The sequence below is a fragment of the Triturus cristatus genome, chromosome 11 (assembly GCF_964204655.1).
Source record: "Triturus cristatus chromosome 11, aTriCri1.1, whole genome shotgun sequence".
Lineage (NCBI taxonomy): Eukaryota > Metazoa > Chordata > Amphibia > Caudata > Salamandridae > Triturus > Triturus cristatus.
Window position 1 is genome coordinate 147990058 of NC_140594.1, and position 13255 is coordinate 148003312.

At 45.7% G+C, this 13255-nt stretch overlaps 1 protein-coding gene across 2 annotated transcripts in view; it reads left to right on the forward strand.

Annotated features, from left to right (window-relative positions):
- Positions 1 to 870: 870 nt before the first annotated feature.
- RILPL1 (Rab interacting lysosomal protein like 1) overlaps positions 871 to 13255 on the forward strand; it is an 83458-nt gene continuing 71073 nt past the window's right edge. Inside the window, exon 1 of one of the 2 annotated variants that reach the window (XM_085636188.1) lies at positions 871 to 1437. In XM_085636188.1, coding sequence (XP_085492314.1) covers positions 922 to 1437 — 516 coding nt within the window. In that variant the 5' untranslated portion in view covers positions 871 to 921. The remainder of the gene's footprint in view (positions 1438 to 13255) is intronic. The other variant, XM_085636187.1, reaches the window with a different exon arrangement.

The following is a 13255-nucleotide window of genomic DNA, read 5'->3' on the forward strand; positions in this document are numbered from 1 at the left end:
CCCAAAGGCGAGACCTATTAGCTATGTCAATGCTTGTTTCTTTTGAAAATACAACCATCCCGGACTGTTAATTCTGATACATTCCCAAAGTTTAAATAGTTCAACTGAAGTGTCATCCACTCCAGGTGCTGTGAAACAAAGAGAGATGCAGACAGCTAAACAAGCCTTCTCACCAGGGTTCCTGCTGCCTGAAAGAAATGCAAATGTGCGCAACTGGTTAATCCGCAATTGTGAAGTGTGATTGGGAGCTGTACTGGCTTTCATTGATGGAATCAGATGGCGCTTTGTGATCACAAAGATTTATTATTTTCGAGTGGAAGTGCAAGAGAGGTATCAGCTGAGATGTTAAGTGTGTGCATTTAAGGGACAATTATATTTAAAAAATGCATTCTGTACATTCTGGACATTACTATATACATTTTGAAAGCAGCATTTTATCTTAAACCTTTTTGCACATTTTGTAGCACTCTATCTCATACTGTGTGTAATGTAAGTTTATAATTATGACTTCCATATTCACAGTGGCTGTCACAGACTGGGACCTTGTAGCACTAAAGGTACAGAAGTCACTATTCCCCACTGCACCAACCAAGATTCAGATCGGTAACTCTCTTGGTGCACACAGACCTCTGCAGGGCATTAACAAATAGAGGTTTCATAATGTACTATTTTGCATCTCCTACAGATTAACCCAACTGTTTTATGATTATTATAAGCTGCGTGGTTATTTTATATGCATCTACCTAAAGGCGAAAGACCAAAAAACAGTACAGATTATTTAGTTTTTTAGCCACACATTCGACTCCGCCCCGCGCTCGCTGTCCCAGCCCCCATTGCAGGCAGCATCATAGTTCCCATATTTTTTCCAATGCACTTTGACTGCTGCATTCAGTACAGTAGCGGGAAGTTGTTGTCTATTGCATGGGTGGTGGGGGCTTTGCTCCTAGACTGACTGCAATGCTACCAGGACCGCTTTCATGCAGGAATTGCTCCTTGGCGCCCCGGGTTGCTGTGGGCGCATGCGCAGAGCTGGCCCTCTCCTGCAGGATCCGTCCATGGCAGGCTTCCCAACTCTCTGAGCGCGCATGCGCACTGCTGGCGGGCGCTGGCAGAAACGGCACCCCGCAGGCCAGCGCACCGAGTACCGCAACCATGGAGGACGTCCCCGCCCTGGAGAAGCCGGTGGCCGAGCTGACGGTGATGGACGTGTACGACATGGCCTCGTCCGTGGGCCAGGAGTTTGAGCGGCTGATTGACCTGCACGGCTGCGAGGCCATCGGCCGGCTCATGCCCCGGGTGGTGCGGGTGCTGGAGATCCTGGAGGTGCTGGTGAGCCGCAACGCCATGGAGCCCGAGCAGCACGACCTGCGCCTGGAGCTCGAGCGCCTCCACCTGGAGAGGGTGGAGCGGCAGGAGAAGGACAAGAAGCACCAGAAGGTGGGCTGGGGTGGCTGTGGCTGAGGGTGGACTACGAGAGGCAAAGGAGGGCCCGGAAGCATCTGAAAGTGATGTGGGCTGGGTTTTGATTGAGCTAGCGCTTAGAAGGTGAGGCCATGGGTGCTTTGAGCTGCACTGGTAGCAAGAAGAGAGCAGGGGCACCAGAGGCTGGTACTGCCCTACTTGGAACGGGAGTAGAGAGGCAAGGGAAGTACTGAAAGCATCTGTACGTGGGCCAGGAGGTGGCAAGAAGGGCACGGATCGTAAGTGCAGTGGGGCGCACCAAAGAGTTGGACTGGGAGTTTGGTGTTTTGATTGTGGAATGGGACTGTGGCTAATAATGGGAGTGGGTAGAAAGACTGAGGTCAAGACCGGTGGGCTGGAAAAGTGCAGGCTGGCAGTAGGTGAGTTTGACATGGCTATGACAAGTAGAGATTTGAGCAGGGCTGTGATTGATATGGGTAGAACTGACTGGGCAGTGGTGGCGCAGGTGTCTTAATGTAGAAACATCTGCACATCATACACTCTACTCTTCTCAATAGCGGCCCAAATCCGTGATGCAGAATTGTCTGCATAAAGCACTTTTTCCCATTTAGTCATAGTTGTTTCAATTTACCGGTTGTTTTATATTGCTTGTTTTATTTCCCTCAAATGCGCTCTGTGTGGCATAATTTAACGTCAAAGCAGATTTCTGCAAAGGACCGAGGCAGAGGAGAACGGGGCCATCGTGGCAGATATAAACATTGGGCATGAGTTGGCACTCCCTGGGCACTAATTGTAAAGGGAGCTCAGTTGAGTGGCTGATTGGGCACCCTGAGTGTCTGTAAGAAGGCTTCCCCTCTGAATTACTCAGTTGCACAGTGCGGACACATTTGTGTCCTTGTACGTGGCAAGCCACTGGGCGCTCTTAGTTACGAGGGAAAGCCAGGGAGTGTTATGCGAGGTGTCAGGTGTGGGAAGGAGCAGTCAGTGTGGTCATGCGACACATTAAGGCCGAGAAGGATGTGGGTGAGAGAAACACAGATGCTGCTGTCAGGACACGCTTGGGGGGGGGGGGGGCGGTAGAAAGATTTGCACGAGGGAAACAGAAACTCTACCTATTCCGTTCGTCTAGGGAGAAGGGGCATGGCTTTGAGTATCAGGGATATAAGTAGCCGTAAACAGATGCAAAAAAACAATTGATGAACGGAATGCTGAACAATGTCAAACATTCACCCCCAGTACTGAGATCTGGGCCTAAATCCATCGTTTTTCTGCTCACCATGCCATTTCAGTTTAGATCCAGCCATATGCAAATCAGTCTTGACCCTGCTCCCAGGTATGCCCAGAAGTGGGTCCCGTGCTCGCTGCGCCACTGGATTCAAGCTAGCCTGGCTGATGAAGGGTGATGCCCCGAAACCGGCCCCAGGATGCTTGTTGCTGGTCCAGGGAGGACCTGGCCTGGCAGTTAAGGCTGGACTGTTCTCATGAGGCACAGGGTGAAGACGGATTTGCATATGGCTGGGTTTTAACCCGGATCTCTTGCCTGGGGCAGAATGTTTTATTTGTTCTGCATTCCGTCCATCATTTGTGTGTCTGCAGCTATAAACAGAGACACAGTCAAGAACGTTATTAGCAGTGCAGTTAACCGGGTGATTTGAAATGCACACATTTGCAAAGCTTTGTGCAGTGCGCTCTCTCTCGGCGTGTCCGCCCCCAGAGGCAGCATTGCACATCCTGCAGTTTATCTGTATTGCTTTAACTTTTGTGACCTGGTTGAATCTCTCTAAGTAGTTCAGTAGTGATACAACATGCTGCTTTCGTAACTGTCCAAGCAGCCTGTTCGCCCTCACCAGGGAATCGCAAAGGACCCCTCAGAAGCCCGCGTTGTGCCTGCAAACCAGTCAATTGCCACCCTTGGCATTCACACCCCCCGTCTCCTCCCGCTTTTCTATTGCAGACGTGGCTGCGGTAGATGTATTAGTTTATTACGTGTGGCGGGAAGGCTTGTGACTGCGAGGGACCGGTAGGCACATTTGTTCTTTCAGATAGGACGAGAATGGGTGGGTCCTGAGTTACAGCAGGCTGTTGAGTCTGAATACCCCCTAGACTCTTCCAAAGGCTTGGCGTCAGTGTTCACAGTCCATCTGTTACGTTAGTTACTTGCTTTACCAGCCCACCTTGCTATATCTAATGAATTATGCTCATCGTACTTATTCATGTGTTACTCTTTACCTTACGCTTTGATCCTGCTTATAGCGCTATGAGGCACCCTAGTGGAAGCTGGGTGCTATACAAATGTGAAATACAATACTGTGTAAGTATGTTGATCGTGATTCTCCGAGCGCTCCGTGAAATACATCTCATTAAGCACGTTTAGAGTCCCCGTTAATGTTGTGAACCAGCCTTAATCGCGCGCCCTCCACCGTCCCCCCCGTGCACGTGTGCATCATTGCAATTCTGAGTTCTAACTTATGACGTTCAGTGAAGCTTATTCGATTGATTGGACCTTCCATCGCCTCTGAGGTCCCACGTGCTGCTTACTGTGACCTCACTGGAACTTTACTATTCTGAATGGGCCGTAGATAAACGCGGATGTGTGGGTCATCGCTCGTGATTTGCAATGAGGAAGGAATGCTGCGGCAGGGCAGCAGTCATCTGACTGGGCAGCCAGTGTGCTTCTGTCTGTCTGATTACTCATATCGGAGGGTTTGCATCTGTGTGAGTGGAGTCTGCATTTACACTGTCTCTATATGCCTAGTGAATATGTCCTTCGTTGAGTCAAGGTTTAAAAAGCTCATCAGCAGCCTACGGTTGCTTTTCTGGGCCTGCTGTGTTTTGGTTTTTTTTTGTTGTTGCAAGGGGCAGGTCTTGGATAACTTTTTGGATCCCCTGTAACTTTTAGAATGCATAATTAGTGGTGAGGGAGGACATATCTGTCTTTTGTGGATTAGTTGTGCACCATAGTGCAGACACCAGGAGACTTTTAGCTGCTTCAGCAGTCCCTGTGCCAGATCACAACAAAGAAAATAGACATGACGTAATGGAGGAGCTTCACTGAGCAGTAAATAGACTGCTGCCTCAGGCCTGCCTGCTCAGCTATTATCTGATTGTTAAGAGGGCATGTGTGGCTTTTCATCAAAACACTATCGGTTATGTTAGAAATTAATTTTAATATTCACCTCCTTAAAACACATGGTGGCTTCTTGGCACTAAAGCCTAAAAGTAACTGCACATGACCCATCCCCGTTAGGGCAAATGTGTTAGCCGGCGTTAAATTGGGTATGGGAGGTTGTAGGGTAGTGGCAGCTTTATTCGTAAATGTGTGGATATTTCTTCATTAACAGATTGCATAGGTTAGGGAGCGCCACAGGTGTGTAGTCGCAGTTGGAGGGGACAGCTTAAATCTACTTGGAACATTCTGAATATCAAGTTTGAAAAACATTAAGTTAGAAATTAAAAGTGAGAAACCTTTAGTTCCAAAAGTAAATTAATCTATGCAGTTGTTGGCCAGGCGTAATGGCACCTGGCACGCGTCCCAGCCGCTGGGGACAGCTGGGCTGGCGGCTTTCTCAGTTGCATAGTTCGAGTGCCCATGGCCAATGATGGAGTCATCATAGAATCTAGGTAGCTGTCATTTAAATTTAAAACATTAATTTCTAAAAGGTTCCAATTTTTATCAAACAATTATATTTAAAAAATGCATTCTGTACATTAATATATACATTTTGAAAGCAGCATTTTATCTTAAACCTTTTTGCACATTTTGTAGCACTCTATCTCATACTGTGTGTAATGTAAGTTTAAAATAATGACTTCCATATTCACAGTGGCTGTCACAGACTGGGACCTTGTAGCACTAAAGGTACAGAAGTCACTATTCCCCACTGCACCAACCAAGATTCAAATCGGTAACTCTCTTGGTGCACACAGACCTCTGCAGGGCATTAACAAATAGATGTTTCATAATGTACTATTTTGCATCTCCCACAGATTAACCCAACTTTTTTATGATTATTATAAGCTGCGTGGTTATTTTATATGCATCTACCTAAAGGCGAAAGACCAAAAAACAGTACAGAATATTTAGTTTTTTAGCCACACATTCGACTCCGCCCCGCGCTCGCTGTCCCAGCCCCCATTGCAGGCAGCATCACAGTTCCCATACTTTTCTCTCTTACTGACTGTTCACTGCAGCCCGTCTCATGGAATTGCGCACCGGCTCCGCTTCTCTGCTTCTCCGCATCCACGATCTTTGTTGCCAGTTATTCCTGCTGCAAATGGGGGTAACCTCCTCTACCCATCGTCTAAATCTTTGTTTTCCCAGCATTACTTGGATGGAAGAGGGAACCCCACCTGGATCCCCTTCAGCACCTACATTTGATAGTAAAGCTTGCGGTTTTGAAACGCAAAGCAGCCCCATTCCCAACTACTTCTTGACTTTTGCCATTTCCAGGCATTTCCTCCTGATATAAGTACTATACTTTTAACTAACACGCTTAAACATAATGTAATACTATTAAATGTTTTTTTTAATTTTTTCGTATTGAGGGAATTTATTTTCAAAGTTTTTGCTTTCAAACAATCTTTTCAAACTTAAAATTTGAAAATATCACACTTTTCAAAGTGGCAATTGCATAGATTTTCAAAAGCTTGATCTAATACTGTTCAATTAGTCGATAAAATCTATGGTTCCTCAGGAGATAATCTACAAAGGTGTACTGGATAGTGATGTCTGGGATTTTCAACCCTGTGCCCAGTTCGCATAAGAAAGACCGAATAATTTGATCTAGGCAAACCCTGCATCGTCCCTCAACTTCACAAGACGCTTGGAATCCATGCTACCAGACTCGCTCATTGATGAACGACAACGAAAGCTAAAGAGGCCTGGGTGCTCCTAAAAGTCATTATAATAACATCTTTATATTTTGTTTTGGTTTTTATCAAAATGTATCATATGCTGCCTAATGTGGAATTATTTTAATGGACATAAAAGCATAGAGTTCTTTCATCCTAGGGTAACTCATTTGTTGAATTTCCCTGGTGCAAGGATGTGTGTTATTTGTATGTTAACAATGCAGTTCTTAAACTTTTGACTTCAGTGCATCCAACTGAATCACTACTGGATGCCTGGGACCCCTGCCTAAGCAATGTCTAATTCTTAAGCCTCAAAACAGTATGCAAACACTTACACATCAAACAAATGCACAAATATGAAATATTTTATTTAACTCGCAGACAAAATATACAAAAATCTACTTTTAAATGGGAACTTTTCAGATTTTTGCATTTCTAAAGGATAAAGCAATATGCTAGACTCAAGCATATCGCATTGTCTGGTTCTTGCTCCTCATGCATGCTCTCTTCTTGTCACTGCTTCAATGGAGGCCACCAGTCGTCCGCACTAGAGTGTGTTTGCTGTCCTTGCACCGCTCCCGCAAATCAATCTAAGAATACCAACTTAATATTTAGCCACCAAATTCAATTTAGCCTTTTTATTTATAAACACTTTATTGCACTGCTAATAATATGCAATGTTCTAAACATTCACAACCCCATGGGTATGCTCCATGGACCCCCCCCCCCCCCCTGGATTCTGAGTTGAGCTGGGCAATAATAATAATATCTGATACTAAGTGTCGATGGAAAATTCCATTTTGTGGCATGCATTCGATTTGCGGCTGCTGTTGCATTCTGTGAATGTCTTTATGAATTTATGAACTGTTTTGTACAGTGAAACATAACAAAATACATCTTAATATATCTCTTTTTGGAAGAGTTAAGGGGTTTTATTGTTAAACTTTAATTTGTGAAAAACTTGAGTAACGTATCACGTGTGCGTATCACAGCAGCATAATTGCTATATAATCGCATAATATGTTACCAAGCTTTGCTACCCTAGCGATAATGCTATATTTAAAAGTACACTCTGTTTTTTTGCTTCAGACGAGTTCCTGGCTTTTGTGTTTGCCACAGTAACGTACACGCTAGCAGGACACACATTTTTTGTATTGAAAATGTTTGGCACCTCGAGCCCAGTCCCAGTGTTGTGTTTTTTCTTTGTGCATCTTTTGTATGATGCAATGCGCCAGGATTAGTCGCACGATAAGAATTTGCCCTGAAAGCAAAAAGGAAATCCTCATTCTGTAGCCCTCGCAGTGAGCAGCAGTCCCACCCATTGGCAGCGGCGTCATTGCACTGTTGGAGCCTACAAACCTGCTGATATTTTTAGAAGCTGCAGAGTTATTTTAATAGGTTTATTTTCATGCACAAAGCTATTGATGGAGAGGAACAAGGGCGGTAATCGAAATCGAAAGCTTAGAGACCCATTGAGCATCCATGAGGTGCTTGGGTGAGGGCCATGCTATATCTGACAATGCTACATTCTAATAGTAATCGGCGGGTAAATTGGTTTAGTTATAAATATATATGCTCACAACAGATTTTATGTTTGATACCGTTAATCGAATATACAGTCACCCATGTCGCGTTTCATCTGCAGACCGTCCGATATCAAGTATTTTTGGTATAGCGCTTGGAGACTTTAAAACACGTCTTAATTTTACGTGTAATACAATAGCTTGATCTGGACTTATCATAGCCTAGGTTGTGGTAGTATTACTCTGTTTTGTTATATCAACACAGTGCATGAATCCACTTTTCATAATAGTAGGACGGTGGCATGCATAATTTCACTTATAATGTAGTGCTGTTTGGTGGTTACAATGCTTATACATGTTTCATGTTACATTATTCCTTTAGACCTCAAACTTAAATACCTCATTGTGTTTGAGACTACAATAATATTAGTTAATTCCTGGAGAAGAAACCAGAATGTTAGAGGGTTATTAGCGCAACTCGTGTTTTGAAAAGGATGGATACAGTTATTGTAGAAGAAGAAATGAGGCAATGAGTGTGCGCTGTTGTGTTATCAGAGTCCTCCTAATATCTTTTGAGTGGTATTTACTACAGGTCGTGCTGTGCACAGAGTAGCAGATTGTTCCCACCTGTGGATGGAAATGTCCACAGATTGCGATTGGCTGAGAAAGGGATCAGGGATCGTAATTGCCATTTGTTGCTCTCCTGAATTCAATACTGGTGAACAAAGAAGTAGGAATGAGGCAATTTGTATTGGTGTTCAAGGCTTATACTAAGTGTCATACGTTGTATTGACTGGGCTGGAAGTGGGCCTTCTAGGTGTCGCATGCTGTGTTTACAGACCCCGGTGGGTTTGGAACACTGCAGAGCGTTTGGTTGCTACACTGGGTCCACTGAGCCAGGAGTGGGCCTATTGGTCCTTCACGCTGTATCGAATATGGAGAGAGCTGGTCCCATAGCCGCTAGTCACCGATTTGGGGCAATCCCTGGGGGGTTTCAAGACATGCCAGTTTCTGAGCTGAGATGGCCCTGTGTGCCCTCAAAGCTGCACTGCCCGACCGCGAGTAAAAGTTTCTCCACTTACTGAGCTGGTGTTTGCCTGCCTCCTTCCTGACAGTTTGCATACTCCTATTCTGCCACACAGAGGCTTGCTGTTCTTGCCTCCTACTCACGACACCTACAGCAGAAGCCATTTTGTCTGCAGTCTGTGCCACAAACATATCTTTACCTCATTTGCTTCATCTCTTCAGCTTTAGACTACATTGGCATACTCTTACAGCGCCCCCTTCCGCCCACACCATGGCGGGCTGCCAGTCCGTCTCGGATCTTGTTGACGATTCATCTGGAGTTTGCGTGTTCAGCCCTGCAGAGCATGTTTCCGCAGCTCTGCAGCACATGCTTCCACAGTACAGCCCTTCAGGTGGGTTTGAAAATACTGGAAGCTGGTGCTTTGGAGCAAATTGTGCCATATTTTAGAACAACGGTCTTGATAATTTGTCCCTAAACAATAGCCCCTTGCATTGTCAAAGCCAATAGGTTTGGTTTTAATGTAACCATTTGTAGTAACTATGCCAGGCTAGGTAAGTATAAGAGTACGTAGTTTATTGACTGTTCATCTCCACAGTTTCAAGGAACTGACTCTCCAGGAATTCAAACCATAGCATTCCATCACCAAGGCAATGACATCATAGACAGCACAGTGAAGATAGATAGCAGCTACATGGGGAAACATGCAGAAGCTACTACACCATTGCATTTAACCCCTTCGCTGCGGCGCGAATTCCGCCGCAGCGCTGGGGGGGGTTGACAGCGCCGCTGTGCTCATGACGGAACCACGCCGTCATGAGTCACGGGTGAGCTGTGCTCATGACGGCGTGGTTCCGTCATGACTCCACCCACTGCGCTAATCGCCCGCACAGGCGGGGAATTAGCGCCGCGTGGGCGGAGCGGCCGCCAACGGCCGCAGCATGACGGAACCACTCCGTCATGAGCACAGCGCACCCGTGGCTCATGACGGAGTGGTTCCGTCATGAGCGGGGAACGGGTTAAACACGGCAATTACAAATGCTGTTTACATGCGGGGCATGCTAATGCTTTGTCATATTACAATCTGCACTCCTGGCTTTGCCACACCTGGGGTGAAAGCAAAAAAAAATATATATATTGCTTTCTGTGTACAATATATCTAGGTGATATATATGAATGCGACAAACAGCATGGTTATTGACTGTACTTTTCATATAAAAAATAGTCCTTGCTGCCTTTCAATGGAGCACTTCCTGGAATACACCAAGTAGCCAATAGCATGAGGTGAAAGTAATACTCCTCTGGGTGGAGCCAACGCCCACTCTGTGGCTCTTTTCCTTACCGGTCAGTCAATCTCTGAATGACGGAGCCTCATATTTTGACCCTATAAGACCTTGATCAATCTTCTTGTTAGCATCAAGATTATTGCAATGCTCAGTTTGTCAGCACCACTTCTCAGCCGTGTTTTTGACTAATGGAGTTAAACGCTCGGACTTTTAAGATCTTAATGAACTTGTCACATCTTTGTAAACCGGTGTACCAATCATCATGAGCCATTCAGGTCACAACCCTGCTCAGCAACACATAGGTGTTTTATTTTTCCACTTTGCACATGGTGATGGATTTACTTGTGTTGAAATAGTTTGTCAATTAAAACCATAAGCCTTGCAAAGGACATACATAACAGAATATATTTCTAAAAGTTTTAAAATGTGTTTTCCGTCATCAAACCATATCGTTTTTTTCGGGGAAAACAAATACAAAATTTACTACTCATCCTGGTAATAGTTTGCAAATAAAGTGCCAGTGTGCAAAAGTTAGGGTGACGGGCCGAAAAGCCTAAACTGTCAGTATCGCTTGGACAGCGTTTCTTTATCTGTCACCCAGCTTTGCAGTTTAACCGATTTATTTGCCGCTTTCTTGAAAGCTTGCCCCGATATATTGGCATTCCATAGATTTCCCAATTCAAGCCTCCCAATGCTGCTCTCAAGATATTTCTTATAGTTTCCATTCCCACTTCGGAGTTTGATTTCAGTCCAAACTCGACTGGCCAGCGTATCATCTGCAGCTGAGCGCAATTTGTGGCAGAGCTTGATAAATTCTGCTGGTCTAGCGAGCGTCTGTTTCATTATTGAGAACTCCAACCTTACTTGGGCAGGCGAGGCCCATCTGAGTAACAGGAAGGTTTGTTTACACAATCTTATCAGCAGTTTATCAAGCAGACTGGCCTCCGCACCGAAACATTATCTATGATCCATACACAAGGGTTGGTAACAATTTGGCCTTCATTACTGCTACCAGAGGTTTTAAATCGTGGACTCTGATGGTTCTTGCCAACGATGAAAATTCATAATTAAGTTCCTGCGCTTTCCCCTTGATCGCCTCTCTTTGGGGTACAAATTTGCCTCTTGTATCTATTTTAACACCTAGATATACACTTGATCACAGCTGCAATCTCACCACTCATTATATTTCATCGTGTTCCCCGCAGCCTTGAGAAAGCCCCAGGCCAGGGGGCCACCAAGGGGAGAAACACGTGTCGGCTGCTTTGGTATCTGCTACCTTGTGGAATACTGGAACAATGATGGACTGATGAAACATTTCTACTGTGAATAAAACAAACAACTGAAAGAACATACAAGAAGTTGCTTCTTCATTTATTACATTGTGGAATACTCCAAAAATAATAGAATAAAAAGCCTTATATTAAGGACACACTTATCCCTATTATAAATCTTGACTAAGAGGCATGGAAGGTCCAAACCTCGAGTAGCAATCCACCCACAATAAAAAAGGTATTGCTCAACAGGAAGGGAGAGCTGGACCTTGCACTATACCATCATGCCCACTATAGATATATGTATATATACATTGTTGGACTTGGCCCTTTTTGCAGGGTCATCCCTGAACTTTTTGCCTTCCCCCTAGCCTTTTTTCTGACATGGTGTTGGTGGTTTTAGGACTCTGGGCACTTTAGCACTGCTGTCCAGTGTAAAGTACGTGTGCTCTCTGTGGTAAATATGGTAAAGATTGGACTACACCTGTTTGGCATATTTAATTTACCTGTCAGTCCCTTGTAAAGTGGTATCTCAGATACCCGGGACAGGTAAATTAAATGCTACTGGTAGGCTTGCAGCACTGATTGCGCCACCCACCAAAGTAACCTTTCAAACCTGTCTCAGGCCTCTGCCATTGCAGGGCCTGTGCGCGCAGTGTTACTGCCGCTTTGACATGGCACCTAAAGTGTGTCTGTGACCCCCGTTTTACTGCATGTCAGTCACCCCTAAGGTAGGCCCTAGCTAGCCCTATGGGCAGGGTGTATTGTAGGTAAAAAGTAGGAAATGTACCTTAAGTGCTTGACATGTCCTAGTAGTGACAAACAGCCATTTTGGTTTCTCACTGCTGTGAGGCTGCCCTCTCATAGGAATACATTGGGGATTCCCTGATAAGTGTTGCAGTGGTAATTCCTGGTATGAGAGGAGCAGCGTGGTCAAGTTTGGTATGGTTGGAATAGTAATAATAAATACTGCGTAATGGTGTGCACAGATTTTTTTATACCTATTTTAGAAATGACACTTTTAGATGTTGGCATTTCTGTGTGCTATGTGTCTGCCTGACTGATGTGGATTGCATGTCTGGCGTTGGAGTGACGGGGGCTGGTAAGGTCAGGGAGGGCAGGGTGAGGTAGCGTTAGGCTGAATGGGGGATCTGCATTTGGTGTAGTGGGAGGAGTAGTCCCCTGACCCTGAATAGGTCTGTGTCTGCTTAGGTGAATGCTGGCTCCGCCCCCCTGTGGTGTGTCTGATGATGAGCCCCCACCTGACAATAGGGAAGAGGAGACCTGTAAATGGAGTGCTCCAGAACCAGCTCAGGCTGGTTCCCCCAAGCCCTGTGCCAAGGGCAGACAAAGGAAAAGGGTGTATAAATATTGGGGCTGTGACCCCATGAAAGTGTTGTGCTTTTTAGGTCTCGCCTAGGCATCGTGCATGCGCTGCTCTAGGAGGGCCTTTAGCCATCGGTCTTCACTTTTCAAGCACTGCACTCGGGCTTGTGGCGGTATCCACCTTGCGGGAGCGAGCAGCAGCGCGCCCAGCTGCTCGCTCCCGCAAGGTGGATGACGCCACAAGCACGAGTGCAGTACTTGAAAAGTGCAGACCGCTTGTTATTTATTGAAGGCCCTCTAGTGGCTATCAGCGGAACGAGAGAAGTAACTCTCTTCCCCAACCCACTAGCACTGTCATCCCCATACTCTGATCCATATCGGACCAGTTGCCAGCAGTGTGACCAGAGGCTCAGAGTGCTCCGGCTGGTGTGCAAGCACCGGGAGGCTGTCATCCCTCCTCTCTAGATGTGACGCTGCCGACGACTTAGGCCACAATCTCATGGATCAGCAAGGGGTTGGGGGGGGCCCGGAGGCTGTTGTGGGGGACCCTTG